Source organism: Microcebus murinus, chromosome 6, assembly GCF_040939455.1.
Source record: "Microcebus murinus isolate Inina chromosome 6, M.murinus_Inina_mat1.0, whole genome shotgun sequence".
NCBI classification, from domain to species: Eukaryota; Metazoa; Chordata; class Mammalia; order Primates; family Cheirogaleidae; genus Microcebus; species Microcebus murinus.
In genome coordinates, this window is record NC_134109.1 from 89,555,135 (window position 1) to 89,575,630 (window position 20,496).

A 20,496-nucleotide genomic window follows, 5' to 3' on the forward strand; every position below is an offset into this window, starting at 1 on the left:
TAATAACTTGTAAAACTTGAATTTAAAGAGATAAAGTCAGTCTATCCACCCACACACCCATAAACACACAAACACAAACACACACACACACACACACACTCACACTCACACTCCATCCAAAATAGGGCACTCACAAGCCTTAGAAGGATAACACTTTATTCCTAGCAACTCCAAGGTGCTGCTTTGCACCTTACTCCGTTGCTCCCTTAGTTATTCGTTGTAGGGCACCTGCAGCCTCCTTCCCAGGGACTGGTAACACTTATAGATTGAGAACTGAGAACATCTGTACCCTTACAGCTCACTGTGTACATTGCCATGACTTTACTAATTTAGGACACTCTTCCCCCCCAGGACGATGAACTCACAAAAAATTTTTTTATTTCAGGAACTTTGCAGAACTCCTTTTATCTATTTATCCTAAAACTAGACCACTCAACTTACCCTCCTTGAGAAAGACACAACATAGACCATCCAATGACCGTTTACTTTTCAAGACCTTCTTTGGAATCCGCGCGCCCCCCCCCCCCCCCCCCCCCGTGTCCAGCAATCTTAAAACTGTAGCATGCCACAAGTTTTTCCCATCCTAAGTCCTTCCATCAAAAGACCTGCCTCAAACCAGACCCCAGATGCCCCGTGCATGCCTTTGCTCTCCCCTTCTGAGATGCCACTAAGCCTCTGCCAAGTTTGTGATCGTCCACACCTAGGTAAGCGATGAACTTAGCTTTGCTTTATGAACAGGCTATTTTGGGGATGTTTTGGGAGAGCCAACATTTGACAAGGCCATGGAGAGCTCTTTAAGAATCTAATGAAAGCCACAAGGGCACTTTTCCTGGAAAAATGCACACACACACACACACACACACACACACACACACACACACACACACACAATTTGGCATAAAATTTAGGGGCTTCACAGGCCTCCTAGAGTGAGCCTCACAGTGGTCGGTGACCCTTGTCACGACAAAGTCAATAACAAGAATAAGAATGCCGCACTACAGGGAGGAGAGACTGGCTACCTGTGGTTTGACAAAAGCTGGAATCGTAAGAATCAGACGTTCTGGGTCAAAGGGAACCTTTGGGATCATTCAGCCTAACTATTCACTCAACTACATGCAGATACATTGTTGTCTACTTTTTGCTTGAACACCTGTGTTGATGGGGAACTCACTACCTCCCCAGGCAACTCGTTCCTTCTGTGCCGTGGGCAGAGCCGAAACCAGAGCTCGTGTGGCCGGGCAGGCCATGTGAGCTTACCCAAGACCCCCTCCGCTCCAGGAAGGCCACCGCCTGTCCTCTCTCCTCCCACACGCAGGAAAACAGAGAAACGTCTTACCCTCAGGGTATGATCCCACGATCCCGAGCAGAAGGCGGTGCCATCAGGGGAGACGCGCAGAGTACTGACGCGGTTTTCATGCCCAAACAGGATGGAGACTCGGGCCCCCTTGAGAACGTCCCAGACATTGATGGTATAGTCGTTGTAGCCAGCAAACAGCAGGCGACCTTGAAGCAAGGTGACACGACAGTTGTTAAACCAGTTTCTTCCTTCCTGTTTCTCTTGTCATGGCTGTCACTCACTTACCTACTCATTCATTCCCCCACTCATTCATTCCTTCCATGAGCAGTGATTTAGGCCCGCTGGGCGCCAGGCGCTGTGCTTTGCCCTGAGGGGTCAGAGAGAAAGCACAGTTGCTGGGCCCCATGGAGGAGGTGGAGAGGAATTAAGTCACTGCAGCATCCCGTGGTAAGCGCCACGTGTGTGCACGGTGCCAGGGACCAGGGAGGGGACCGGGAAGGGGACCGAGGAGGGCAGTGCACACACAAACACCATTTTTCGTCCTTTAGTAGCTAACAACTTGTGAAACTTGAGTTTAAAGAGAGAAAAATAAAAGCGACATCTCAGTTGGATCTTGAGGGCTGAGTACCATGTTTCCCCCAAAATAAGACGAGGTCTTATATTTTTCCTCAAGAAGACACCGTAGGGCTTATTTTCAGGGGATGTGTTATTTTTTTTTTTTAAGTACGGTACAACAATCTGCAGTTATTCAAATATAGTTAAGTCATCTTCTTCTGGAACATCATCATAACTCTCCAAATCCCGAATTCCATCCTGAATTTCTTGAGACTCTATTTCCTTTCGAACCATTGGCCCCAATCTCTCATGTGCTCTCGTGGGGCAGATGAGAAGCGCTACTCTTCTTCTTTACTGCTCAGCGACGAAATGCATGGGTTGTGCAGCCACACCCATTACTAGGTCATATTTTTGGGATAGGGCTTATATTGCGCAAATGCTTAGAAATCCTGCTAGGGCTTATTTTATGGGTAGGTCTTATTTTCGGGGAAACATGGTAGGAGTCAGTCAGGCAGAGGAGGCAGGGAAAGACGTTCCAGGTTGCAGTAGCAGCATAGCTCGCAAAGGCACAGATGAGGGGACACAATGGGGGTGTGTCTGGGGAAACGGAGTGGCCCAGTGGCCCAGCCTGCGGGCTCTGCCTTCACTGCGGGGCAGGGGAGCCAGGAGTTTCAATGCACCAAGAGACCACTCTTGCCTCCCCTCTTGTGGGGCATACGGAGAGGAGAAGGGAAAGCTGGGCAGGAAATGCCCACGGGCGTTGCAGATCTGGCACATCACTGCATCCAAAGACAGGGTAGGTGGGGGCGCAGCCTTCACGCCCCTGGAGTGAATGGGGCTGGTGGGGGGGCCCCCCACCCAGGGGAGGCCAAAGTGGGAGGGGGAAAACCCCAGGGGAGGAAGATTGGTGCAACTGTGGATTATTTAGCATACTGGTCCTGGGGAAGGTCAGGGGAGGGAAAGCTGGATGGAGCGCTGGGTTTCATGCAGGTCCTGCCCTACAGTGCTGGGAATGTGTCTGCAATGAGATCTTACCACTGAGGGAGAAGTCCACGCTGGATGCTCCGAATATGATACTCTCTTTGGAATAGATAGCAACCTCCCTGTCTGCCCGCAGGTCGTAGAGACGACACTAGGGTGAGAGTGAACAGACAGAGCAGCTCTGACTTTTCCCGTTTGGTGATGAGATGACCACAGTGCTACAGGCAGCGGCCAGAGGCTTGTGTAGTTTTAGGGACAAGGGAAAACAAACAAACAAACCTCTTCACTAATCCCTCCCATTATTTCATCCCTCAGTCCCAATGCTCCTTAATCCCTGGGGACCAGTGGAGATATTCAAAGGAACAGCAAATGCAGAAAAATTTTTCAGGTACAAAAATGAGACCCCACTTTTTTCTGATAAAGGACACATGGTCATTACAGAAAGTTAAAAAAATATTCAGACATGCATAAAGAAGGAAATGAAAGCCACCCCAAATCTTAGGAGGTATTTACTCATGTCTGGGCTGTCTCCTCCTGTCTTCTATTTCATGTGTGTGAATGGAGTGGATGTTCCATCATTGCTTCTGTTAACATTAGGTTGTGAGCATTTTCCTATATCATTAAATAATCTTAAAAAAAAGATGATTTACCTGATTGTTGAATATGCTTCATGTGCATATATCAGAATCCATTTGGCCATACTCTGTTAAGTATCTTGATTGTGTCTAATTTTTCTTTTATAAATAACATGATGACTATTCTTACGCAAAAATCTTTATACATATCTGATATTGGCCTTAGAACAGCTAAAGAATATAATCCTTAGAAGAGAATTGTTCCCAAGAAATAGCATGACCAGATCAAAGGGCAGGGATGTCTCTCTTGATTTCTACGGCATTTCTCTAGACAGGTGGTACCAATGATCCTGACCCCCACCTTGTCCAAGGTTCCTTGCCAACTCTAGCCTTGGGCATTTCTTTGCTAATCCAAGAGGCAAAATGGGCATCTGATCACTTAAGCTTGCATTTTTTTGATTATGGGTGACTTTGAAAGCATTTTCAGGTGTTTGCCATTTTGAACTTAATGCTTTGAAAAATGGTCTGAATTTTATCTTCTTTTTTTAAATCGGGTGTTCCTCTTATTGCTCATGCAACCCCATTCATATCTGCAGGATTTTAACTTTGTCTGTTATACATGTGTTAGGAATTTTTCCAAAATGTATTCCCTTATATTTTGTTACATATTTTTGACATAGACAGTTTTACATTTTTATTAATATCAAAACTCCCAAACAATTCCTTTATAATTTCTTGTACAGCAGCAAATCAGAATGAAAACCATTATTTAATAAGATATTTGATATTTTGAGGGCAATAAGAAAATACTTTTTTTGTCTTGAAAAACAAGTGAACATAATTTGGCAATTAGTATCAAAAGCTTTAAAACTGGGTCTATTTTTGGCTTTGCAAATTATATCTGAGAATTCTAAAGAAATAGAAGAGGTACAAAAATATGTATAGCAGTGTTTTTAACAAGAATAAAAAAAAAACCTTGCAAAAAGCTAAAACTGTCCAAAAATTGAAGACTGATGCATGTCCATAACATGGATTACTGTTCATGGAATACTATTCAATCATTAAGAAAACATAATGGAGAAAATATTTACCGGCATGGGAAAATGTTCACAATTTGTTGCTAAGTGAAAAACGCAAATTATATAGCATTTTGTTTAAAAGTAAAAAAGACAGAAAGGAATTCATCCCACTATAACTCTTCTTGGGTAAGAAGATTAAGGTAATTTAATTTGCACCCCAAATTTTCTTTATTGAATATATATTACTTCTGTAAATAGAAAAAAAATTTTTTTAAAGCATAAAATTAAGTCAGCAAATCTCTTTTGAACTGGAAAAGCTCTTAATAACTTAGAAACATACCGTAGCATCATCTGACCCTGAAGCAAAGGCATCTCCACTCGGGTAGTATCTGCAGAGAGAAAGTTAGGTCAGAAATCACTTTCATCTACAGTGTTCGTTCCCAAGCCTGGGTGCCCATCAGAACCATATGTGAGAAGGTTGTCCCATGCTAGGCCCTTGGAACCAGAATCTCCACTTCTAGGGACTTAAGGAACATTTGCTGCAGAAGCCAGAAGGGGAGGCTCACTGGCCTCTAGTTTTCTTCCCTGTAAACAGGGACAGTGATACCAGCCTTGCAGAGTGTTGACAAGGAGTAAGATAGTATGTGTATTTGCATCAAGCATTGAACACAGAGCAGGCCCTGTGTAAATGCAGTTTCCCCGGGCCACATACCTAACTCCCAAGATGTGGCCCAGAGCTCAGGGACAAGAAAGTGGTTATGAATGCAGACACCGAAATCAGATGTCCAGAGCCACGTTCAGAGGTCTTCAGTAACCACTTACTCCATGTGATACTTTTGGCAAGTGACAAGCGACCTCATCTTGCCCAGCCTCGGTTCTCTCATCTGAAAAGTGAGGATAATAAAACCTCTTCCCTGCTGTGAAGATTAAATAAGACAGTGCAGGCAAAGAATCTGGCATGGTACCACATAAAAAGCATTCAATAAATGACGATAATTACTGCTATGGTCACACTCTCTTCTCAAGGACCAGCAGGAAGTGCGGGCACTAGATTATAAACCAGGGGCAGGATGGGGACAAAAGTCTTTAAAGCCCTTTCATTCTGCCCACACCAGCAGTGGCCCCTACACCTTCCGCTGATTCCCCTTCCCTGAACAGATGATCTTATTGCTCCCTAAAGCTGCAGGAGGGGGCCTTTTAAAACAGCTTATGGCATTACCTCTCCTGCCTGGGGGAGGTGAGAGTCAAAACGTCTGGCAAAGGAGAGGGGGGCTTGGTTTTGTGTAACTTACACTGGTCTGAAAGAAGGGCACGGGGAAGAGAAATGCTAACCATCTTCAGCTCAGTGCACCACGGTGCAGGCACATTATGTCTTTGAAAGCGACATGAACTCAAGGAGGATCAGAAATACCCACACTCCAATGTTAAATTAAAATGATTTCTCGATTATACTGCATTTGAGACTACCTGGGCTATGATTTCTGCCTGCTGGTAGAAAATTCAGGGACCAAGTGAAGGATCGATGGTTTATCTGGAAGAGACTTTTGGTGCCCCCTGCATCTACCTTCTCTCTCTCCCATAGCTGTGGTTAAATATAAGCAGAAGTTTTTAGATGGACCAAGCCCAGGGGGTGCTACTGGAATTCAGTGGCTGAGGCAGCCTGGGATGTCCCCTTACGATAAAGATATGTCCTACCCAAAATACTAATAGTGTGCCCCTTTAAGAAACACTGTTTTTGTTTTGTTTCGTTTTTTTCTGGGCACATGGCAGAAGGAAAACTATATTCTAGTCTTTCTGCAGCCAAGTGTGGCCATGCGATCATGTTCTGGCTAATGGGATGTAAGCAGAGGCAACAAGCTCAACTCTCTTCTGCCCACTGGCTGGCAAGAGGACATGGTGGTAGGCAGGCCAGTGGGGCCAGCAGGCTGAGCTGAAAGCAACATCCTAGGAACAGGGTTGCAAAAAGACAGAATGAGCCATCATAGCAGCTCAGACTTCAATGTGAGAATAAACTTTTTTTTTTGAGACAGAGTCTCACTTTGTTGCCTGGGCTTAGAGTGCTGTGGCGTCAGCCTAGCTCATACTCCTGGGCTCAAGCAATCCTGCTGCCTCAGCCTCCCAAGTAGCTGGGACTACAGGCATGCGCCACCATGCCCGGCTAATTTTTTCCATATATTTTTAGTTGGCCAATTAATTTCTTTCTATTTTTAGTAGAGGCTGGGTCTTGCTCTTGCTCAGGCTGGTTTCGAACTCCTGAACTTGAGCGATCCTCCTGCCTCAGCCTCCCAGAGTGCTAGGACTACAGGCGTGAGCCACCGCGCCTGGCCTCGTGAGAATAAACTTCTATCTAGTGCATAACCAAGGGCATGCTAAGAGACCAATGACAACATTCAGTGTGATTTCAGCTTGCCTTGGAAGAAAAGCAAACCATGTACCCCTGAACATGGCCCACTGAATCCGTCCCTGCAGAATCTGTCAGATGAATCTCAGCATCCATTTATACCATTCTATAAAATAACTGAATTGGAACTGTATTCATTACATATAGAAAGAATGGCCATTTAAAAAGTTATATTTGCATTGTATTTACATTATATTAGGTATTATAAGTATTAATAATCTAGAGATGATGTAAAGTATGTAGGAGGATGTGCGTAGGAGTGATATGCAAATAGTATACCATTTTATATCAGGGATTTGAGCATCCTCGGATTTTGGTATCTGCGGGAGGTCCTGGAACCAATCCCACAGATACCAAAAGACGACTGTGTGCTTTGTTGATATATAGGGATTTAATTCATTTCTTGTGGTTTTATCTTCTATCTTCCATCTTACTAATTTCATTTACCATCTGTAGTAATTCCCAGATTGATTTCCTTTGATTTTCTAGATAATTACTGCACATTTACAAAAAGTGATAGCTTTTTTCCTTATCCCACATTTGAAAGCAGGGGTTACTAAAGTACATAAGCACTCTTATTTTGTTCTTGCTTGAAGAAGAACAAGTCTTAATGTTTTCTTACTAAGTATAATGAAGATTCTTAGGGATTCTAAGTATAATGAGGGTACTTTACATATGGTCTCAAAATGCCATCTTCCATACATGTCCAGTCCTGACCTCTCTCTTGAGATCCAATTCATAGACCCTGCTACCTCCTTGACTTTCCCACTTGGATATATAATAGTCATCTCAAACTAAACTAGCCCCCAAAGAACTCCCGAATCCATGTGCAAAAACTACCTCCTCCCTGCACTTCCTCCAGTCTTCCCTGTCTTAGTAAATGGATCACTGCCTATTGCCCCTGATAAAAAATTCCCTAAACTCATGGTTATTCTCTTATAATGTATCCTTTTTCATTTGCAGGTGTCATTTGGCCCTTTTCATGGCACCCTGTGGAACCAGGGCTCAAGTAACCAGCACAAACATGCCATTGCTATGAGTAATAAACTGTTCTCTATCTCTGACACACAAGTTTCATGTCTTCTAACAGCATCTGTGAGCTGTGGCAGCCTAACTTGTTAACTTGCAGGTAGGTGAAATCTCAGACCCTTTATAATTCTTGACATTTCTCTGTCTATACCACATCTTCCTTAGTTCCAGCCACCATCATTTCTTTCTTGAACTCACACGACAACCTTCTATAATAAACTGGTTGTCATACTTCCATTCTTGCTCCCCTACAATCTATTTTTGATATAGCCATAGCGATCTTTTAAAGGCAAAATATGATCACGTTAGCCACCCCCATAACTCAAAACTCTCCAGTGGCCACCTGGCCTTTTGTTAGGTCCCATATCTGTGCTCTTCCCTCAGCTCTTTGCAAGCCTGGCTCTTTTATCTTCCTGGTCTCAGTTTAAATGTCACCTTCTCTGAGAGGTCATCCTTGACCTCTATCTAAGAAATAACCCACCCCATCACACCTCCCTGTTTTATTTTTTTCATAGCACGTATCAGTAATCTTAAATTAAATTTATATTTGTGTTTTGTCTAGTTTGTCTCCTCTAGGAGAGTAGAGATCTTGTCTATCTTGTTCACCACTGCATTCCCACTTCCTAGAATAATATATAGCAAATAAATACTCAATAAATGTTTATTGAATGCATGGACCAGAAATATCGATTCAATTTAGGGAGGATATTATCAATGGCCCCTAATGCAATTAAATTAAAATCTGTAGCAGCACTGTTTAGTTCAACCACAAATCAGTAGTTCTTGATAGGGAGGCCTCTTTCGGCCAAGTAAACTGAGTCTGGTGGTGGATTCCCCAAGGCCAGGTAATGCCAGCAGAACAGGGAAGAGACATGAACATGCTACTCACTGACCGGACACTGTTGATGTCAGATTCATGCGTTTCAAAGGCCTGCACGCACTGGCCGGAGCGCATATCCCAAACCATGGCTTTCTTGTCACATCCCTACAAATGAAAAATTACCCAGAGTTATGGCTGCAGCAAGGAATGTCCATACACAAGGTACGAGTCCCAGTCATATAACAGAGACCATTCGTTTCCCATTAGCAAGTGCCTGACAACACACCTTTCTGAGACTAGCTTTACCTGAGGCCACTTTCCTCAGCCAATAAACCCTTAGAGGCCCAGAACTAGGTTTTGGGATGGGGGGGAGCAAGGGAAGGTGCCCAGCCTCCCCCTCCAGCATGTTTTCTTCTTCTGCACCTTTCTGAGTGGAGGCAGACCCTCCAGAGCCCCCTTCTCACTTCCCTCCTGGGCACGTCCCTTCCCTTCTTTTTCCCCTCCTTTCTCTCTCCTCTTTACGTCTGCCTCCCGAGGCCCAGCGGGCAAGACAGGCAGACAGGGCTCCACAGCGGGGCCTCTCTGGCTGGGACACTAACGAACAGGCTGGTGGCGCCCAGTCTGAGCAGCCAAGCGCCCCGGCCTTGTCTGAGGTGTATGGGGCGGCCCTGGGCGACCTCGGGCCACCAGGAGCCCCGGGCCACTTCCACCCTCAGCAGCAAGCCGTGTGGGCAATGCACAAACCCGGGGCCTCGTCACGGTCCTGCTGTCGACTGCCAGGTGGCTCAGGGAAGTCACCTCCCTGGGCTTCTGCCTCAACAGCTCTAAAGTAAACGCTCCCTTCAGGTTGCTAACACGGCCCAGAGAATCACAAACGTGAGGGTTACCCCATCATACTGCCAAGGTTCTGGGAGTATTTTGATAAATTCCTGTGGAGCAGTTTTGCCAACAAGCTCGGGTAGTATAATGCAGACTCTCCACAGTCAAATGGAATGGACCAAACAGTCAAAAAAAAAAAATGGCTTAAAATTGGTGTCCACGTGGTTGGTTTCTACTCAGGGCAAAGGGCGGAACGAAGTACCATAGCTGGCACCTGAGAGACCCGCTGTGAGGTTCGGCACTCTGCGTATCTTTACTGAGAACGCGGGTGCAGAAATCACAAATGTCTTCGAATCTTTTGAGGACACTGAACTGGATGAAGTTTAGTGCTCTAAGAGGCAATCAAATCTATGATAATACCAATAATTTTAAAAAACACAGTGTAGTTGAGGAGAAATAAATACAGTTATGCAAAGGCCCAGGGAGGAAACACACAGATGGCCAAAGACTCCAGAAGAAAATCAGGGTCCCCACCGATTAGACGTCACACAGCCCCGGCCTGACTCCCAGGGCTGAGGTGTGGGCAGCTTGGGGGAGAGGGCCCTCATGTCTCCCAGCGGCAAAAGTCATTTGACAGCACATGTGTCACTGTCCTATCTCACCACTGTCCCCTGACCGAGGTGAGGCAGGACCTGGGGGTCGGTCAGTCAGCTCAGTCCTCTGTCCTTATCCCTGGCTGTCCATAGAAGCACTCACCCTTCCACTCGCAAAACACACTGGAAGCCCTTCCATCTGCCACCTGTAATGTCCCGGGGGTGGGGGGCAAGTGCTACCGTGCACTGTGCCCAGTGTACGGATGACGACATTCAGTCAGGCGGCGAAGCTCCCACCCAGGTGCCCTGCCCCCTGGTCTAGTGCTCCACTGTGCCTCTGTGGCCACTTCCAATGGCCAACTCCGAGCCAATACTCTGTTCCTTGCGCCCCGGGGTGGGAGGGAAGACGGCGGGCAGCAGGGGTGGGGTGGGACACGGCTCTGATGACAGTACAGCGTTGCCTCGGCTCAGCAGCCCTCTGACCCTGTGGATCGCCTCTGATGCTCTCAGGTGCTAACTTAACTTCTATTTATTTGAGGAGTGACATTTTAGCAGATGGCAGGTACGCACCTTGAGTCGCAGCATGCACACGGGAGAACATTCTAGATCCCTCTGCAGACTGGTGAATGTCAGTGGCAGAAGAGAAGGAGGCCCCCACAGTGCAGGGCCATAAACTGCACCCCAAAAACCCCCAGGAGAGGGCTGGCGCCAGCGCAGCCACCGCTGCAGGGGGTGCGGCTGGGAGCGAGGACAATTCCCGCAGCCTGTCTAGGGAAGTGTCCGGTCTAGTCCCGTGAGCGGGCAGGAAGTACCACCACAGGCCTGCCTAGTGGACAGAGGGCCCCCAGAGATTTTCTTTGGGTCTTTACCCCAGACACGAAGGTGTTTCCGGTTTCCGAGGGGGCCAGGTCCAAGCAGAGGACGTCGGCCCCGTGCCCGTGGAAGCTCTGCAGCAGCTGTCCGCTCTCCACGTCCCACAGGGCGCACGTGCCGTCGCCGCTCGCGGTCAGGATCTGCCACGGGAAAGGACAGGGAGAGCACGGCTGTGGTTATTGCTCCTGTCAGGGCTGGGGGGGGGGAGTTGGTCAGAGGCGGAAGGGCCCACAGGGGAGAGCAGGCTCCTCAAACACACACAGCGCGCCGCATCTCCATTCGAGCAAGCACAGAAGTCTCTCTTCTGTACCACGAAGGCAAAACTGCATTTCCAACACCCTCACGGTCCGCAAGTCGTGTGTTTATGTGTCTGTCTCCCTCCAGAGCTGAAATCCTGGAGTCCTCACTGCGGCGCCTACAGAGAGGGCTGTACACCTGCCTGGCACGTGGCAGGTGCTCTGGGAACAGAACCTGCAGCAGCGCCCACGGTGGTGCAGGGCAGAAACCCAAAGTGTTTCTCAGACGCTAATGCGCACGCAAAGCACCGGCTGCTTGCTAACATAAATAAGGGGTCTGGGATGGGGGGGCCCTAAGAGTCTACACTTCTCATAAGCTCCGGGTGATGCTGAGGCTGGTCGCCGGACCACACTGGGAGCAGGAGGGTCTGGGCAGCGTGCTGTTAGACACAGTCTCCTGTTGCTGCTTTTCCCCAGGGCAGCGTGCTGCCCAGAGGTGGCCCCCTGCAGCCACTGGTGGGTGCTGGAGCACCCTCACGCCACGCACAGGTTCAATACACATCTGCTCGTGCTGACCACGTGCGGGCGCTCTGCTAAGGCATTAGGGTTTGCAGAAAGATTGTGCCTTGGTCTCTGTTCTCCTGGAACTCGCTTTGACAGGACTGACGGTAAGAATGAAACCAACACAATCCCCTGTCCCTGATCTCCTGTCCCTATGTTAAACAGTTCTGGGAAAGTTCTGTTAAACTTTCCTGTTACTATGTTAAATAACACAAACCTGTAGGAAATACTTGCTCCTGGAAAAAAACACTGCAAACTAACTAGACAACTTACTTATCAAGACTAACAGCTTAAAAGTAAATGCTTAATAGGGACTTTTTTGTTTTATATTTTTGTGATCTTCCGTTACAGGGTAAGTAAAAATAAATTTTAAAGACTAAACGTTTATTCAGATAAAAACACTAAACAGAACCCCTAGCTAACCGTCACTCATTTGTCCTGGAATGCAGAGAATTGGCAGGTTCAATACCATAGTCTCATACTAGCCAGTTCTTCTTTTATCATCCTAGATCCTGGAATGGAAGAAGCTCGAGGTTCATCGGTTCAAGGCTGCCCAAACCAGGCTGTGCATCTGAACTGCCCAGCTTTGTGTTAATATTAATAATAGTAAAATAAAAAAAAAACTAACATTTATTGATGTTTACCAGTGACTGTACTATTTTACATCAATCATCTCATTCGGTCCTTAGAAAACCTTATACGGGAGGGATTTATTACTATCCTCATGCATAGGTGAGAAAAGCGAATCACACAGAAATCTGAACCTCATCTCGTATCACCAGGGGGAGCACAGTACCTGGTGGTGCAGTCTGACCTTCACCCTGCTCTGCCTCCCAGGCTGCACCTGCGGAGGGAGCCAGCTGGGACTGCCCCCCACCTCTGGCTAGCTGCTTGTTAGAAAGGAAGCACTTTCTAACCCTTAACCCCCAGCCCTGCACCTGTGGCCAGGCTGCTCGTTCTCTACCCCAGGGACTACAGGTGCCAGACCACCCACTGTCCCTGCATACCTCTCTGGCTACCTAGCTCTCTCACACTGTGGCCCCCTGGGGGGACAGCCATCCCTCTTCCTTGGCAGCAGCAAGTTTGTGGCACCCACCTCTGCTCTGAGCTCCCTAGCTTTCCCCACTGCCCAAACATTACTGGTTTTGGTGAAGGTCCCTGAGGGCAGAGATGAGCTTTCAGCCCCAGAGCCAGGTGCTATCTGGCAATGCAGGTGGCGGGTGGCAAGAAGGTTTCCTGAATAAGTGTGAATAAAAAAACTACGGGATGCGTTTACAACTTGCTAAAGAAAACCTAGTCCAAGTGTTACAAAATTGTACTGTTTTCACTGTGTTTTATTCAAAGTAGAGCGCAGATTTCGTATCTGAAGCATTTTCTTTTTGCATTTGCCTTTGTTAAAACAGGACTGCATGGTATGTACAACGAGAGGCAGGAAACATCCAACTCTGCAGCTCTGCAGCTGGGGACACAGGAACTTGCACCCCCTCCCCCAGGATTCCCTGCTCCACTCCCACCCCCACCAAGTCAATCGGAGGAGGATTTTCAATATGGTCTATCAACAATCAATAGCTCCAACTTTCCTGTTTCTGATTTTTATTAAGATAATAATAATAACTAATGAGAAACAACAGGAGCTTCCTCTTAGAAAAAGCTGCTGCAACATAGAGCTTCCTCTCCCGAAACTCCTCTTGTGTGCCCTACAACAGGTGGACTTAACACCGTGGGGGGGCGACTGACTGACCTGCATGTCGGAGTTGGTGAAGCTGCAGGCCGACAGGTAGTTGGTGTGCATGGCGACAGACTTCTTTTTGGCAGCCATGTTTTCATTTTTATCGAACGTCAATGGATACACAGAGCACTTATTATCCAAACCACTAGCATGGAAAGAAAGAAGTTATCAAAGGTTAACTTAGAGCAATACAATTTTTGTCTGGAGCAGTCTCATACATTACAACTTTTTCTCCAACTTTTACGTGGAAGATTTCAAACCTATTGTAAAATTAGAGAAAAAAAAAAAAGTACAACAAATACCTAGATCCCTTCACCTGGTTTCACAGATTTAACATTTTTTTCTATCTGCAGAAGCAAATTCGAAACCACTTGACTTCAAACTGCAGACATGACATTTTATTTCCAAACACTTCAACATGCAAAGTTACATCTGCCAAAAATAAGAATATTCTCCTACATAGCCACTGCATCATTATCATATCTGAGAAAATGTAACAAAAATTCTGTAAAATTACGAGTGCCTGCTTATTTGCCTGTTTTTGCCAATAGAACAGTGTTTTATGGATAACAGGAAATGTGCAAGGCTGCTGTAGCCCCAACTTACCCACAAGCGATGGCACATCCAGATGGGGCATAAGCACACGCCATCACCCATGTGCAGGGCATAGTGACCGCATGCTCCTGAAACAAAGCAGGCACTGTTCATGGAGTGAGTGACAGGCACCTCTACACAAGGTCTTAACATTTAATTTATTTTTTTAAATGTTTGTTTTTTTCTCTTAGAGACAGGGTCTTGCTATACTGCCCAGGCTGGTCTCAAACTCCTGGGCTCAAGCAATCCTGCTGCCTCAGTCTCCCGAGTAGCTGGGGCTACAGGCAAGCATACGCCACCATGCCTGGCTAATTTTTTCTATATATATTAGTTGGCCAATTAATTTTCTTTCTATTTATAGTAGAGACAGGGTCTCGCTCTTGCTCAGGCTGGTTTCGAACTCCTGACCTCAAGCAATCCGCCTGCCTCAGCCTCCCAGAGTGCTATTGAATGACTTTTTATATGTATACGTTTGTTTACTTGTGAGTGTGTACATGAGACTCTGTCTGCCATGGGTCCTAAAGCCAATCCTAGGAAGGTATGAAAGGGGCTGGGGGGAGGGGAGAGTGAGCCTGGGTTGTGCTCCTGGGTAGAAGAGAACCTGTAAAATGGAAGCATTAAGAACTAAGTATAACAGTCTCTCGCTTCTGGCCGAGTCACCCACATCTCCCTGCATGCAGATAAGCAAACAAAAAAAGCCCCGTCTCAAAAGCTTCTGAGTCTGTGGTCGCATTCCCATGGGAGACACGGATCCCGGTTCTGGTTCTGACACCAACAGGATGTGGGCCCCATGCAGGCTGGCTTTCTGTCCTACCTGCTCTCATTCTCTGTCTGTGGAGTGAGGGGAGGGAGGTAGATGATGTGCAATGTACCTTCAAGTGGGGTCTTCTGTTATGCTTCTGTGTGTGTTTGTGGGGAAACACAGCCCCAATACCACCTGCCAAAATTCTGTTGTCACTCACCATCTTGCAGCCTTCCAAACGCCAAGAATAATCTGCTCCCCTCCAGAGAGTGAGCCAACATAGCCACTCTCAGCACAAGACATCCAGGCCCTCTCCTTGCGGAGATTGGCTACATTCCCTGCCACCGGCCACAAGTCGCGACACCCTGGCTCCCTAGAAATCAGTCTGTGCTCTATGCCACGCTGGGGTGTAAATAGATCCAATCGATCCCTGGACATCCAGAAGATGCTCAGGAGTGCTGGGAGGGGCAGAAGCTCCCTAGGAGGCAGGTGACAATTAGGAAAGCCCTGTGACAACTGTCATTTTTATTATTCCCCAGGGGCCTGCTCATTAGGGACTCTTACTCTGCAAAATGGTTCTGGCCCCTCACTTGACCAGGTCACATAAAAGCTGCCTCCCACGACATTCGCTAAACGCATGCCACAATGCAGAATGTGGCTGCTGTTCACTGTGACGTAGATACGGGGCTCATTTTTTTATGTAGTGGGAAGGAAGACTTTCTTTCTAAATAAATATCGGAATCCATATTTAGTATATGATACTCTTTATTGTAAATGCCAACGCAATGCCAGCATGCAAGCGTACCCACACGTAGGCTCTGGCCTTTGTCTTTAGCTAAGACTCTACATGTAGATCTAATTTGAGTTGTGCATGCCCAGGCCAGATTTGCAAGGGGCTCAGACTCCACTGCGTCATGGGACATTTCAGCTCAACCCCACTGCAGCCTCATCTTCCCCACACACTACGTGCTATGGAGTCTGGTCAAAGGCAGAGAAGGGAAAGATAACTGAGAATTTTGGCACCTCTTATCATCAACCGGAAGAAAAATAACACACGCAGTTGCATGTGTGAAGGTAACAGGTTTCCATGCTCTGCCCACTCCCAGTTTAGCGTGAGCACCTCTGCGGTGGCCTGGCCTGCTCGTCTCGGAGCGGGAGGGAGGAATAAACGCTGCAGTGGGCTAGCTGAGCCGTTCAGACACAGATGGGCTTTCTTGGGGTTCCCATCCCGAGAGGCAGGGCAACCACTCGCAGGGGGGGCTGGAGGGGAATCAGGACAGGGCCCGGCAGCTGGGCCGGAGCACCTTGAACCACGTCGGGAACGAAGCCTCACCTTGTTCGTAGTGAAGGAGTCCCACACGATCACCTTCCCGTCCTGGAGGGAGAAGAGTAAACATTTCAGGGGTTGTCAACAGTTCTTGCAGATAAACACTGAGAACTCCTCATAAAAGCTGTGTCCGGCCAGGCAGTGTGACAGGGAGAGCCAGAGTAAGTATCCAGACAATCAGGACCCTGAAACCTCTCCATGAAAAAAGGGGGTGTAAGCAGAGGAAGGGCAGAACCTTCCAGCCTGGCTAAAGGATCAGTTCTGGACCTTGTAGGTAGATACAGCTATAGGAAGCAACACTCAGAAGCTTCTTTTGTACCATTTATAAAACAACCGCAAACCGCTGATATACTATCATCCCCCAACATGCCCCAAATGTCAGAAAATTATACAGGAAAAGTTAAACCTGACATTACCTTACATAGCTGACAGGTGAACAAGTCTCTTTCTCCTCCCATCCCCACCTCCTCGCCCCCATTTGCCTGGAGTCCCCCGAAGCACTGCCTACGAGCACCCCGCCCACTCTCTGTCCCTTCTCTGCCCTGGACGGCTGCCGAGGGTCTGTGTGGGCCCAAGATCAGTCTAACTTCTCCAGGTGCTCACACACGTTGCAGCTCCTGCTCTGACATCTCGCACCTACACTGAGGACAACGTGCGATTTGCACCTGTACTGGTGAGGGTGCCTGAGGGCAGGTGTTCAGTGAGCAGAGGACACTCGCTGTCAGGGTGAGCGCCTGGCTGGCGATGCCACACACAACACTGCCACTTTCATTGGAACTGTGGCTGCAGGTGGCAGTGACCACAGTGCCGTCTATTTGTAATACAGACCCACCGGGGGTAAACCCATGCAAGCCCTGCTCCCTACAAAGCTGTCACCTGCCCAGACTGTGGCGTGGAGGTTCTCTGGGCAGACAGTGAAAGAGGACGGATGAGTGACTTCCCCCAGTGCACAGGCCCCTGCAGACCCCCAGGGCGGTAAACCTGCAGCCTCCATGGCAGGCTTGGTTTTTTTCACCACTCGAGCCATTTGGAGCCGAATCTGGTGAAGAATGCAAGGGAGATCAGACTGCAAAATACTTCTTAGGAGCAGAAGCAACGTCTGGCTCTAAAGCGACAGCAGCCTGCTTTGCAGAATCCTACAGAGGACTTCCGTGTAAACGCAGTGTGTCGCGGAGGGGCCCCGGAACCAGGTCGCAGTCTGCGGTTTGGGGCTTTCCCAGGACTCCTAAGCACGTTGGTTCTTCCGGTCTAATGCCTGGCTGCACGGCTGCACGTGTCGCGCGGGCGGATCTGGAAAGCCTCTCGCGCGGAGACGGAGCAGGCTCCACGCCCACGGCCCGCTTGCTGGGGACTGCCTCGGTGCCCTGCCCACGTCAGTGCCCACTTTAGCAGCGCCCGCCACCGCACCGCCTGCCTGTCCCCTCCAGCCGCCCACCGTGCGCTCCGGGGTCTCATTACACGGGATGGAGGCCCCTCCGTGAGCACGTGCCAGCGGCCCCCACACCTGGAGAGAACGCGCCTCCGCCCCCAGACCCGCGGCTGGGGTGACAAGTCTCCTGCCTTTTAAGGGAAGAGGCTGCTGGTGAGTCAGAGCCTGTTCCAGAGTCTTCTGTTTGCCAGCCCCGTCCCCACACGCCGCGCCCACGTGTCCCTAGCTCTGGAGAAGACTGGGACGGAGAGGGCGTGATGAAGGGCCTGCCTCCCCCGCCCCCGCGCCCCCAGCGGCACGTGAGTGACAGCAAACCGAACACGCAGCACATCTTGTAAGGGTTTAAGGAGTCCAGAAGGCTAGGCAGCCAACGCGTGCGTCTCAATAACCATTTTGCAAAAATGAGCACTTGAAACAGAAAGGCCAGAAACGCTCTGAAATAGTAATAATGGCTGTGATGGTGGTGGTGGGGGGAGTAGAAGCATTTTCTCTGTTCTATTTTCCAGTGTTTCTTTAATGTGGTAAAATCCATACGAGACACATTAATTCTGAACACAGAAAAAAGCAAGTGCAAGGGGACATACTAGATGTGTAGGTAATGCAGGAGATTAATAGAATCTGTTCTATCAAAGGCCACACTGACACAGATGTCACAGCTTGTGGATTATCTAGAATATGTATAGTTTTTTATACTTACAGGGGTTATTTAAAAAAACAACCCTCTTTTGAAAAAGCTGTGCAGAAGGCAGGGGTGGGGGGAAACTCGCTGATCACAAAAATATGACTTTCAGAATATCCCGTGTGGCTTTGGTTTACAGTTTTATGATCAATGCATGCAACATAAAAGTCCACTTTAAAAGTACCAAGCTGTGGGAGCCGGCCTCCAAGGGAGTCCCCAGCCACCCCAGCCTCTTGATTTTCACACCTTTGTGCAGTCTCCCTCCCCATCACATCAGGACTGCCTGTGTGAATATGACAGAAGCCACAGACTGTCATGCAATTACAGTGCGGCTCTGCCTCTGTCTCCCTCTCTGGGATCCCCTGCTCTGGGGGAGGCAGCTACTGTATTGTGAGCCACGTGGCCCACGTGGCGAGGAACTGGGGCCTCCAGCCAAGAGCCACGTGAGCGCAGCATCTTGGAAGTGAGTCTCCGCCTCGGTCAAGCCGTCGGATGAGCACAGCCCTGGCCAACATCTTCCCAGCAACCTCCTGAGAGACCCGGAGCCAGAGCCACCAGCCAAGCCCTTCCTGGATGCTCACTGTCTCAGAAACCACATGACATCACAGATACTTGTTGTTTTAAGCTGCTAAATTTTGGAGTAATATAGATAAATGATACACAAGATGTAAAACACACTATGTAAACTATATGAAATGAATGAAAAAATTATACTTCATAAAATATGCACCTTAGGCTTGTTCTTTAAGACATAAGAATTGCTAACCTCCTTAAGCTGAAAGAAAGCCACTGATCGGATCTTATGCCTTCCAGTTGGAAAAAAAAAAAAAGAGACTATTTTAAAAGTGGTTACACTCACAAATAAGACCTAGAAATATGCTCGGGAAGAAATTAATTTGAATGGCTCATCAAATAAGTCAAGCATAGTCTACAATGTTTTAACTATTACCAATTCCAACTCTACCCAGATGAGTGGAGTTCTGTAGCGTACAAGAGGATTCCTTATGCTAAATCACTGTCCCCTGGAGAATGAGCAAAGTCACAAAGATCAGAAAAGGGCTTTCTGAGAGGGACAGCTCTTTCCCCCTTGGCTGGGGTATCGAAGACCCGCTCACCCATTACACAGCAGGTGGGACGTACCTGGGATGAGCTCACGATCCTCCTCTTGTCTTTGCACCAGTCCATGCACAGCACTTTGTTCCCGTGGCCTTTGAGGGTCCTTCTGGTCTTCATGACAAACTGCCCCAGGGCCTCCACCCGCTCTGCCACCTGGTGCACTGGAAGGACAAGGCCACCATCAATTCCATTGCGAAGGACAGGGTTCTTCTGAGCCACACGGGGGCAACAGCAGGCACGGGCCCTGCAGAGAGGGGCAGCCCACGGGCCTCCTCTGAGCCACAGCTGGGTTCTCTGAGTCTTTACTGTTCCGTCCTAGCAACGCTCTTTCTTTTAGGATCAGGACAGGGTACAGAAAGCACTGCCATTCTTTCCTTGCATTTAAGACCCTGCTTTTTTCAAAGCATTTCCATATGCACACATTGAAGAATTAAGAAGACCACTTCATATCTGTAAAACACTACATAGAATTCTCCCATTCAAGGGCCACAGCTCTGACAGGTGGGCAGGGCGGGCGACAGAGTGAGGCTGCTGTCCCCATTTAACAGGTGAGGAGACTGAGGCTCACAGAGTTAACTGGCTAACACAAGTTCATGCAACTGACTAGGAGCCAGGCTGGGGCTTTTGGTCTTTTATTACCACTTTCTAGTCACTTTACAAAAACTGCGCTGTCAGGGTCCTAAGGTGCACTTGCTGCTTGACAGCAGTCTCTGTCCAACTGGCCCCTGTACCTCGCACAGGCCTGGGGCATGGCAGGTGCTTCACACACGTGCCTCAGGAAGAAACACAGGAGTACACCGCCACGAAAGCTGCCGGCACAGCACGCCTGTGAGCGCACTGAAGTGCTCGATGTCCACAGACATCAATGGTATCCTAAAAGTCATATATGTGATCTAGTCATGGTACTGCCTATACCAGGAAGGACCCCTCTCGGGGGCTCAGACCACAGCTCCTTCCCTGAGGCCAAAGGGAGAGCTTTGTAGGAGCTTATAGAGAGGCTGAGACTGGTGAGTCTAAGACAGGGACAAGTTCACAGGAAGTGGCCTGAACGCCCCTAGACCGGCTAGCCCAGGCCTTTCACCATGCAGCTGAGGAAGCTGAGGTCTGCAGGGTCCCGTGGC

At 48.2% G+C, this 20,496-nt stretch overlaps 1 protein-coding gene across 2 annotated transcripts in view; it reads right to left on the minus strand.

Annotated features, from left to right (window-relative positions):
* The window catches only part of GNB5 (G protein subunit beta 5), a 47,621-nt gene that overhangs the window by 3,088 nt on the left and 24,037 nt on the right, over positions 1-20,496 (minus strand). For both annotated transcript variants that reach the window (XM_012763457.3, XM_076004376.1), the window contains 9 exons: positions 19,400-19,536; positions 16,158-16,199; positions 14,095-14,171; positions 13,501-13,633; positions 10,959-11,102; positions 8,751-8,842; positions 4,768-4,816; positions 2,888-2,984; positions 1,337-1,503 (listed from right to left, as the gene is read on the minus strand). In XM_012763457.3, coding sequence (XP_012618911.1) covers positions 1,337-1,503; positions 2,888-2,984; positions 4,768-4,816; positions 8,751-8,842; positions 10,959-11,102; positions 13,501-13,633; positions 14,095-14,171; positions 16,158-16,199; positions 19,400-19,536 — 938 coding nt within the window. The remainder of the gene's footprint in view (positions 1-1,336; positions 1,504-2,887; positions 2,985-4,767; positions 4,817-8,750; positions 8,843-10,958; positions 11,103-13,500; positions 13,634-14,094; positions 14,172-16,157; positions 16,200-19,399; positions 19,537-20,496) is intronic.